Source organism: Asparagus officinalis, chromosome 5, assembly GCF_001876935.1.
Source record: "Asparagus officinalis chromosome 5, Aspof.V1, whole genome shotgun sequence".
Lineage (NCBI taxonomy): Eukaryota > Viridiplantae > Streptophyta > Magnoliopsida > Asparagales > Asparagaceae > Asparagus > Asparagus officinalis.
In genome coordinates this window covers 44,017,503-44,028,877 of record NC_033798.1, presented here as the reverse complement: position 1 = coordinate 44,028,877, position 11,375 = coordinate 44,017,503, and the positions used below count along the sequence as shown (strand labels likewise).

General features: G+C 38.9%; 1 protein-coding gene across 1 annotated transcript; it reads left to right on the top strand.

Annotated features, from left to right (window-relative positions):
- Positions 7-989, top strand: LOC109843016 (scopoletin glucosyltransferase-like). Its single transcript, XM_020411944.1, has one exon. The coding sequence runs from the start codon at positions 58-60 to the stop codon at positions 853-855; it is 798 nt and encodes a 265-aa protein (XP_020267533.1). The 5' UTR covers positions 7-57; the 3' UTR covers positions 856-989.

Here is an 11,375-nt window from a genome sequence, read left to right as displayed (position 1 = left end):
TCGCAGCTTCCTGGTCCGGTTCGGGCCAGGACCCACTTCAACTCAGTCGTTAACCGGATGGACGAGTCCAATTCGAAGAGTTACGGCGTGATTGTCAATAGCTTCCTCGAGCTGGAGGGCGAATTCGCCGAGCATTATCGGGACTCGCTCAGCGGGCGAGCTTGGCACGTCGGTCCGGTCTCGCTTTCCCACAGGATTGAGGATCGAGATCGCCGTCACTGGTTAAACTGGTTGGACTCAAAAGAGCGTGACGCGGTCATTTATGTGTGTTTCGGTAGCCAGGCTAACTTTTCTACGAGTCAACTTAACGAGTTAGCATCAGGTCTTCTAGACTCGAATCATTATTTTATTTGGATCGTACGAAAGGAAAGCCCGCAACTACTATTGGACAGTGAATTATCAGAAAGCAACAAAGGGATCGTAATTAGAGGGTGGGCACCACAGCTGCGTATTCTTAATCATGAATCAATCGGAGGATTCGTGACCCACTGCGGGTGGAATTCTGTGATGGAAGGGGTGAGCACGGGTAAACCCATGGTGACCTGGCCCGTGTTCGGAGACCAAGCGGTCAATGAGAAGCTTGTTGTGGATGAGTTAAAGATCGGAGTCAGAGTCGGAGCTAGAATAAAAGATGAGAGCGAGAAAGAACCACCTTTAATAAAGAGCGGAGATATTGTGAGAGCAATAAAGAAAGTAATGGGAAAGGATGAGGAGGAGGTGATGAGGATGAGGAGGAAGGCGAAGAAGCTAGGAGAGGAAGCAAGAAGGGCAGTGGAGGAGGGAGGATCATCTTGGAGGGAGATGCAACGTTTAGTTGAAGATTTGATGAGTTTAAATAAGGATTTGGTTACATGATCATAGTTAGCCTGTTCGAGATTTGCGCTTGAGTTATACAGGTGATATTTAACACGAAATAAATGTAAGTCATGTTTCTATAATGCTTCCGAAAGTGGTTCTTATAATTACAATTAATTACTTCTCTTTCTTAATTTTGGAAGTAGAGGTCTGCGCGCACTCTACTTTTTGATAATAGAGGACCTAAAAGCAATCCATAGTTATATGTGGTCCCAATTGAGGAGAAGTGTCATTATTTTGTTATACGTGTGGGCATTGGTTAAACATGTTTTGGGTTATAAACCCATATCCACATATTAATATTGTATATCGTCGCACAACTATACAAAATATTCTAACTCTTTCACTATAGCAGATGTTATTGATGAGACTTTGAAGGTTTCTATCACTGCACTAAAAAATTGTTAAAAGGGTTAAAAAGAGTTTAGATTTAAGGGAAAAATGCTTCTAGCCCCCAAAAGCCAGGTGAACGTGCTTCTCACCCTCAAGACTTGGTCAATGGGCGTTTTACCCCTAAAAATAAAGAATCTGTTCTCTGAGCCCCCAAAACACAAAACCCAAGACATTAAAATATGTGAAGACCGTAATACCCTTCTCTCTCTCTTTCTTTTTTTATTAAAATATGATGAGGGTTATTTTATTATTTTTGTTTTTCTCTCTCTCTTTATCATGATGTACCAAGAGGATAGTTGAAATGATTGATGAGGATTATTTTATTATTTTCGTTTTTTATTAACCTTAACAATTAAACCCGTAACCTTAACAATTAAACACGTAACCTTAACAATTAAACCCGTAACCTTAACAACAAATCCGTAACCTACACAACAAATCCACAACCTTAACAACAAACCCTTAACCTTAACAACCAACCCGTAACCTTAACAATCAACCCGTAACTTTAACAACCTCCCAATACAAACAACCAAAATAATAAAAAACGAAAATAATAAAATAATCCTCATCAATCATTTCAACTATCCTCTTGGTACATCATGATAGAATATTCGTTGTTAAGGATAATGGTTGGTTGTAAAGGTTATGCATTGATTGTTAAGGTTACGGGTTGGTTGTTAAGGTTAAGGGTTTGTTGTTAAGGTTATGGGTTTCTTGTGTAGGTTACGGATTTGTTGTTAAGGTTACGGGTTTAATTGTTAAGGTTACGTGTTTACTTGTTAAGGTTACGGATTTAATTGTTAAGGTTACGTATTTAATTGTTAAGGTTACGTATTTAATTGTTAAGGTTACAGGTTTAATTGTTAAGGTTACGGGTTTAATTATTATGGTTACAGTTTTAATTGTTAAGGTTATGGATCCCTTCTCTCTCTCCCTCGTAACCTTAACAATTAAACCCGTAACCTTAACAATTAAACCGTAACATTAACAATTAAACCGGTAATCTTAACAATTAAACACATAACCTTAACAATTAAACCTATTTTAATAAAAAAAGAAAGAGAGAGAGAGAGGATTCATAACCTTAACAACAAACCCTTAACCTTAACAACCAACCCGTAACCTTAACAATCAACCCGTAACTTTAACAACCTCCCAATACAAACAACCAAAATAATAAAAACCGAAAATAATAAAATAATCCTCATCAATCATTTCAACTATCATCTTAGTACATTATGATAAAGAGAGAGAGAAAATAAAAATAATAAAATAATCCCCATCATATTTTAATAAAAAAAGAAAGAGAGAGAGAGAGGATTCATAACCTTAACAATTGACCTGTAACATTAACAATTAACTCGTAACCTTAACAATTAACCCGTAACTTTAAGAACCTCCCAATACAAACAACCAAAATAATAAAAAACAAAAATAATAAAATAATCCTCATCAATCATTTCAACTATCCTCTTGGTACATCATGATAAAGAGAGAGAAAAACAAAAATAATAAAATAATCATCATCATATTTTAATAAAAAAAGAAAGAGAGAGAGAGAGGATTCATAACCTTAACAATTGACCCGTAACATTAACAATTAACTCGTAACCTTAACAATTAACCCGTAACTTTAACAACATCCCAATACAAACAACGAAAATAATAAAAAACAAAAATAATAAAATAATCATCATCAATCATTTCAACTATCCTCTTGGTACATCATGATAAAGAGAGAGAGAAAACAAAAATAATAAAATAAGCCTCATCATATTTTAATAAAAAAAGAAAGAGAGAGAGAAAGATATTATGGTCTTCACATGTTTTAATGTCTTGGGTTTTGTGTTTTGAGGGCTCAATGAACAGATTCTTTATTTTTAGGGGTAAAACGCCCATTGACCAAGTCTTGGGGGTGGGAAGCACGTTCACTTGGCTTTTGGGGGCTGGAAGCATTTTTCCCTAGATTTAAATGTTTCAGCAATGCTTTCTATTTTGAGTCGTACGCATTCTAATGAGAAGGCGAACCCATATCATGTGGACTCTGATTAACTAACAGCTCTTTAGACGTGCATACGTTTGCTAACATGACAATATTTTTTGAGTAGTAACTACTAGCTCGAATTAAGCTAGTTAATAAGAATCAAGTGAACAGTGCCGACGACGTCAATGTTACTTATCAAAAAAGACAACATTCAACTACATAATTTTAGCTTTGATGTTACTATCTTCATTATGAAGAGTTAAAAGATTTGCTTTGAAATCTTCATATTTATAATATCTATTCTTGAAACCTAAGTTATTATATTACACAAACTCTATCCAGTTATATGTAAAAATTATTTCTTATAAATTCAAGTCAATTAAAGAGTAGCATAATAACACTTCGTTTTCTCTGTCTTGATGGGCAAGAGCAATATCCCTAGAGATCAGCGACCGAACACTGGCATCTAGTATTTTAAAAACTTATTTCATTTGTACTTTCACATATTTTTCTGTAAGGGGCTAGTTGGTTCTTTTCTTAAAAGAATATAATAAAATAAAATAAAATTTGAGTTTCCCACGTGTTTTCTTTGCCTATTTGGTTGGCTTCTTGAAAAAAAGGGAAATGGAAAACTATGCTAAAAAATCATTTGTTGTGCATTTTTGTGGGTTTCTTGGGAAAACTTTGTGTGTAGTGTTTGTTTCACACGGAAAAAATTGAGTGAAAATGCCTTTTCTCTCTCTATGTATGTAGTTTGGTTTGAAATAGAAAAAGAGCGAAGCATTTGAGTTGGAAATGTATTTGTTTAAACCCCAAAAAAATAAAGCACTTGATTGGTTAGTGTGGCATTTTTAATAGTTTTTAATACATTTCCATTCCATTTTCTAGTTATTAGCTTGTAAATTGGGTTTTTCATAGAAAATGATATGGCAATGGTTTTCTCGCTCCATTTCCCTAAAACCCATGAGCAAAACGAACAAATGAAAAAGAAAGCTACAAACAACGAAATCCTACGTGGCAACAATGAGGCTTCCAGGAAATTAGGTTTCTTAGTGTTTTTTTAACCAAACATGCTCTAAATTTATTAAGAAATAAGTTTCTTGGAATAGCGGTTAGTATTAGGTCTCATGTTTATAAGTCTACTATCTAATTTAGTTTTGATGATTAACAAATAATTCCTAACATTATTTGTCGAGTGTTTGTATTTGGTTGTTAGGTATTCTACATAAAGATCCTCCAGTTGGAGGTTGGTTGGAATTGAGTGTTAGGTATTCTACACAAAGATCCTCCAGTTGGAGGTTGGTTGGAATTGAGCTTAACGATGATATTTAAAGGAGATTGGTAGAATCGGAATGAAGCATGATACAATTCAAGCCGAAGTCATTATCGCTTCATCTGCAACCATGATGAGCTACTTTGAAGACCTATTGTTTGTGTATAGTGTTTTAGGTCTATACTTTGTGTGTTTATATTTAGAGCTCAAATATTACACACATACACGTTTTTGGTTTATCGTTTTCAAGTTTAACTGTATAAATATGAAACAAAAGATATATTGATATACATATACGTTTGTTTCATGTTTATCATCTTTGTTTTGAAAATAATATGTTTATAGATTAAAGACTTATTTACACTATTTTATATATTTCCTCAAGTCTATTAGTCTATTGAAAAGTATTTCAAAACTTGTTTGGATTGATTTCATCAAAAATCAAGTTTTAACAAGTTCTTGTGTTTTACCGATTTGCAAAATAATGTGCTTTGGATTAAAGGCTTAATATAACTGTTGTACATCTTTTATAAAGTCCATTAATCCATTCAAAAGAAGTTTCAAACTTGTTTGAAATCATTTTGTACAAAATCAAGCGTTTTGAGATTTCGTATTTTGACCGATTTTGCAAAATGATAAGTTTTCACAAACGGTGAATGATATTTAAAAAATTACTTTTCTAACATGTTTATATTCATGTTTATAAATATTTTCCCAAGTTTCATAATTTTTAGAATTTATTTACTATTTTTAAATATACTTTGAAAATCAGATTTACTATTCAAACTAGCCATTGTGCATGTTTTCAGTCGACTGACAAAGATCATCAGTCGACTGAAGAAACCCGCTGGAATTACCATTTATTTCTTCTTAGTCGACTGATCACCATCAGTCGACTGAAGAAACCCACTGGAATTGCCATTTGTTTCTACTTAGTCGACTGATCCCCATGAGTCGACCGAAGCAGCTCATCAGTCGACTGATGGTGCATTAATCGACCGACCGGCTTTGAGTGGCAGCTAACAATCAGCACATCAGTCAACTAAATTGTATCATCAGTTGATTGACGGCTACTGTAAAGGCTAGTTTCTAGTTTCCTGATTTTTCAGGGATTTTGTTGGATTTTTCTGGGTTTTTGGGGTTTGTTCTTAGAACCTATATCTACCTCTCAGCCTCAACATGTTGAATCACCTAAGAAAAGTTTAATACAAGTTTTGGCTATTTTGTTTAAGTGTTTTAAAGAGGTGTTTCAAGTTTTCTTATGTGAAGATAGTTTCACAGAAAGAAGGATTCGATTTTCAATATTGAGGAGTTCATCCTCAACCATTTACATATCTTTGATTGTGAAGTTTTCTGAACTCCTTTTATCTAGCTTGTTCATATTTTGATTATTACAGTTATTTACTAGATCAATTTGAGTTTAGTTTTATTATTACTTATCATTTTCACACACAACCACTTGAGCTTAAGTTATTTTCACAAATTGTATAATTTGAGTTGTGGGTGTGATTGAGAGAGCTTACACTTAGTTCTCATCTTGTTTAGAGAATAAATCTTTTATTTGAGCCATATTGTTGAGAGAATACATTATAATATACAAGGACACTTAGAGAAGTGGTTGGTGAGAGACCGGATCAAGTCTAAGAGGAGTGGCGTCGATTATAAATCCTAGGGAGAGGTAGTAATTCCGAGCACTTGAGGAAGGTGACACGGGCTAGGTCAACACTTAGAGGAGTGTATTATGTATTGATAATTGTGTGAGTTGTAAATGTTTATTGATGAGCGTTCAAAACCAATTGTGTAGTATTTTTGAGATAGTGGAGATTCTCCTCAATGGTGAGGAGCAGAGACGTAGCTCGTGGTTCGACCGAACTACATGATCATTTTCCTTGTGTTTGCATCTGTCATTTGTGCACTATCTCTTGTTCTTGTGTTTATGTTTATTTTGCCCATTGTTTAATTGTATATCCTTGCATATTTCATTGTATATTATATCATTAGGATATATTAGTTAATAATTTTTAATTTGCCATTGAAATCAAATTAGATTAGGAAATACCCTATTCAACCTCCCCACCCCCATAGGGTACTTTCAGTTAGTTAATATATGTTTGGCAGGCCTATTTTCTAAAAGTACATCCATCCAACGAAGAAAAAGAAACTGGCTCTAGAAAAAATGGTTTCCATAAATAGTTTTTACTCTTTTCCCACCCAATCTAATAGTCAGTAAATGTTCAAATGCTATTTAACTTTTCAGATCATCATCATCCTAAAATAACTAGATATGACATGAAAATCAACAAGCATGCTTGAGGGGCTATTTTTTTTCTACATGTAACAACAACTTTTTTATGGTTTCTACCAAAAGAATCGCAGCAAGAAACTTCTCAAGAGGTCAGCTTCCTAAAAGTAACTATAGTAGGAGCATGTTTAACTATATATGAAAGTTCTTGTATTGGCTAAAAACAAAAGGCTAATGACATATTATCAAACTAGTGTATCTTAACTAAAAAATGTATATCTTTTACAATTTATAGAGGAATAAGGGGGTAATGGTAGTGGTTGGCATCAATAACTCAATAACTCATCTCAAGAGGCTCAACTATTAACAAGGGAACCCCCTATCCCCAACCCCAATCCCCAAAAAAAAACCCAAGACTTGATCTTCACCTTAATGCCAACTTATTTCTAAGTGAATAGGGGAAGGTTTGAACCCAATCCGACTTGTGGGACTTTCTCCCACCTAACTAAATAGGAGGCCCCTTATGGGTAAGGGTAGGTGTCCATTTGGTCTTGAAGCCCAAGCCCGGTCCGGCCTAGTGTTCGGACTAGACCCGACCTGATAGGTTCTGGCTAGGGAAAAGCCCGGATTCCTGGGCCTAACCGGGATCCGAGCTCTAGTCTAGGTCACCTGTGAGGCCTGTACCGAGCATGGCCCCAACCCGGGCCCGGCCAGGAGATGGCCAGTCGGAGTAGCAGGGTCGGGGGAGTCTGGCCTTCTGGCCTGAACCGCGAAAAAAATTAGATCGGACGACGACCCGGGTCGTGGTCCAATGGTTCACAAATGTGAACGCTGACTAGCCTGCCCGGCACAACCCAACCCACGATCAAATGTGACTGATCGACCGGGGCGACGGTCGCCTGTTCACAATGGTCAAATGTGACGGCTCGACCAAGCACTGCCCGGGCCGGCGGGGAACCTAGCCCGATCACCAGGTCACATTTAGTGACCGTTGTGTTGGACCGTGTCCAAGCCGGCCCGGACCAGGCCCGGATCAATCTGACCAAATAGCCTATAATGACTATTTTAGGTCTTTCGACCAAAATAGCCCAAAAAGGTCAAAACGACCAAATTTGAGGGCATTTTGGTCATTTGGCCGGGGGTTACCTTTATAAATAGAGGGGGATTTCATATGTTTTTCTCATCTACTTCTCTCTAATATTCTCTTATACTCTCTAACACTCTCTTAGTCTCTCTTTCACCCTCTAAATCTCTAATCAAATGGCTTCCTCCTCTGATTTTGAAGGGCAAGTTCCAACTCCAGATATTAAAATGAGTCCTTCTTCTACTTCTACTATACTTACAGTCACTCCTCCTGCCGATGTTGAGACCGAATCTGATGGCGATGATCCCACATCTAGAGCTCCTAAAAGGTAGAGATCTGATGTGTGGAATTTTTTAAGAAGATAGAAGCCACAAAGGATCAACACGGTAAACTTCTCACCCATAAGGCTAAATGTGCATTGTGTGACCATATTTTCCAACCTCATCATAAAAGTAGAACCAACCACCTTAAACGCCATTTAGAAAAGCATAATAGAGTTCAAGCGGCAACGTCTCAAGGTGACATCTATCAGTCCCTACTCTCCCAATCATCAACCCCTACTAGCCTTGGTTTTTAGAACTATGATGCAATTAACGCTAATGATGGATAATTATTATTATCTAGTTATGATGCTACTATATTATTATCTAGTTATTATTATCCAACTATTATTCAAACTACTTTACAAGTTATAAATATTCAAAAAAATTCACTACTTATCATATGGATAATTATTTTTGAAATACAATTTCTCAAATGGAAAGTAAATTTGTTTGGGTTCTTATCGATTCATGTTTGAAGGATGTTGGCCTTCAAAATTTGTTAAATTCTTTGTATGATATCATGATAATAAACACTAATGATGGTTAGACTGTTACTACTCTTACTCATCATAACATTATTAATTAAATATTATTTTTAAAGATTATATGAGGAGTATGTAGGTAGATATGATGTAGGTACACATCAACCTAAAGCTTCTGCTTCTACGAGTACAAACTCGGGCAAAGGTAAGAATTTTGATAGGTAATTAATGATAGAAAGACTAACTGGTAACCGTGGATCTGAATCTAAATCATCATCAAGGAAAGTTTCTGAAATTGAACGATATTTATCTACACCCTTAGTTAATACTCTGTAGGTGTATAAAACTGCCTATGGGTCCCTTAGCACAGCTCGGCACAGTGATTCGACAAACCAACGAACCATCGGGGTATAAAACTGCCTATGGGTCCCTTAGCACAGCTCGGCACAGTGATTCGACAAACCAACGAACCATCGGGCGATGAATCCAAGAATGATCGTTAAACCACAATATCGAAGCTAAATGAGACGCGATGAAGCGGATTAATAAGGTGACGAGGTTAACGAATCGCACGCAAACGACGGTACAGGTCGATCAATCAACGAATCATTCAACCGTAGAGTCCACTACATCAATCAAGATCGGGAGCGGACTCGAACGAATCAAGATCAAATCAGGATCCGAACTCAAACTCGAACACCGAAGCGGATTTACTGCCAAATCAGGATCCGGACTGCCAAATCAGAGTTCAGATCAACAAATCAGAGTTCGGATAAACCGGAAAACAAAAAAAACTAACATTTGGAGGACTCGGCCAAAACCGAGCCACCGCTAGGTGCCTCGGCCACCTTTTGGTGGCTAGGTGCCTCTGCCACCTTTTGGTGGCTAGGTGCCTCGGCCACCTTTTGGTGGCTAGGTGCCTCGGCCACCTTTTGGTGGCTAGGTACCTCGGCCACCTTTTGGTGGCTCGATGCCCCGACCACCTGTGCCAAGGCACAGGTCTGAGTGCCTATAAATAGGCTAGGGGGGCTCATTTTCAGGGGGTTGGAATTTTGGAGCCGAAACTCTGCCGGATTGAGAATTGGACTTAAAAGTTTGAACCTTTGAAGACTCAACTTCGAGATCTGGTTCTTGGCGATCATCCACGCTAAATAAGGCAGAAGTTCGAGAGAGATCAGATCTGAGATCTACACGGTTTCCCTCCGGATCAAAGCTTGGCCTTTGATCTCGAGAAGAGTCTCGATTTCGCTTGGTCGATTTCGATAACTTGGGCTATTATTTCCTTGGTGAAATAATCCCCACGACTGTTATTTCCTTCGTGGAATAACACCCGCTATACCGTGTAGATCCGACCGGATCAAGATCGCGCGGTGGTCCACGGATTAACCCCGACGCAGGCAAAGAACCCACAAAAGCGAGAGACCGCAAAACAGGATCTCGCGATTCGTTCGAAAAAGGAAAGTTGTAATCTTTTTATTTTTTCTTTGATCAATTTTTCCCGCGAACAATCTGGCGACCACAGTGGGAGCCACCGATCTCGCTGCCGAGATCGTTGCGTCGCAGCCGCGGATCTCGATCCCGGTCGAAGAGGAGGTCGAATATGAATTCGATCAACAGAAGTTCGAGGAGTATCTGTCATCCTCGTCCGGATCGACCTCCCCTCGCAAGTCCAAGAAGTTCTCTTCCAGGAGAAAGGTACGTTGGTACGAAGAAGTTGAAGCTACCAACGACGATCTCACCCCGATTGACGCCAAAGTTGGGTCGAGTGAGGTTCCACCAACCTCCAACCAGATCAAGCTGGTTCCTACCAATTCCTCCGTCATCAAAGGAGCGGTGATTCTCTCAAAGAGAGCCCGCCAAAGGCGACGCCAACGCTTGGCCAAAGAATTCGCCAAAGCAATGGAGTCCACCGACGGAATCCGCTACAACGCGGATCTGAAGAACAGGAGAGGCAGACAGCCTCAACGACCGATGAATGGCAGCTCCTCCAAGCTGCTAATGAACGAATGGATCCGTGTCACACGGAATCGTTCAATACTTGAGGAGCGCATTCGCAAGCGCCGCGCACTGTCAACGCAGGCACGGGATCGAGTCCAAGAAGCCCGTAGAAGACTGCAGAAGGAAGTGGCCAAAAAGCCGCTACCAACCCGCCAAGTATGGAAGCCGAAGTCTGAAGCGGTGATTCAGGCTAAGGCACAATCATTCCATGTTTGGGCCCGATGAAGAAGCCCCGAACGACTCAACATGCTGGGGGTCGCCACCACTCTCAACATGACAAAGAAATTAGGGCAGCTACGTGCACCAATTTGCGCATTGAAGTCCAGGAGCCCGCTGAGAACTCACGCCCAAAAAGGCATGTCTCGAGGCGCGTGACTCTTGAAAGCCCAAAGAAGGCAGTTCGCCCTCAGAAGGAAACGTTGTCGTCTGATGATGACGACGTTATACCTGAGAAGTCGTGCCAACACACGATAGGTTACTCCGACCTTCAATTGTCATCTGATAGTGATAATGTTATACCTGAGAAGTCGTGCCAACAGCCGATAGGTTCCTCCGACCGTCAAGCCGACGAGTTGTACTATCGTGTTGGTGGTACGAGGAAAACCAGGAAGAGGAGTCCTCGAGGACTAGAAACTCAATGCCCCTGTTCCAAACTCATTCGGGCAGTATTGTCGGAGTGTAACTGCACCAATACAGTCTCCGAAAGAATCTCGGTTTTCGAAAGGCTCAATACCGAAA

Bases quoted from the DNA above. Each gene is read 5' to 3' on its own strand.
- LOC109843016 (XM_020411944.1), top strand. From the start codon at position 58: ATGGACGAGTCCAATTCGAAGAGTTACGGCGTGATTGTCAATAGCTTC.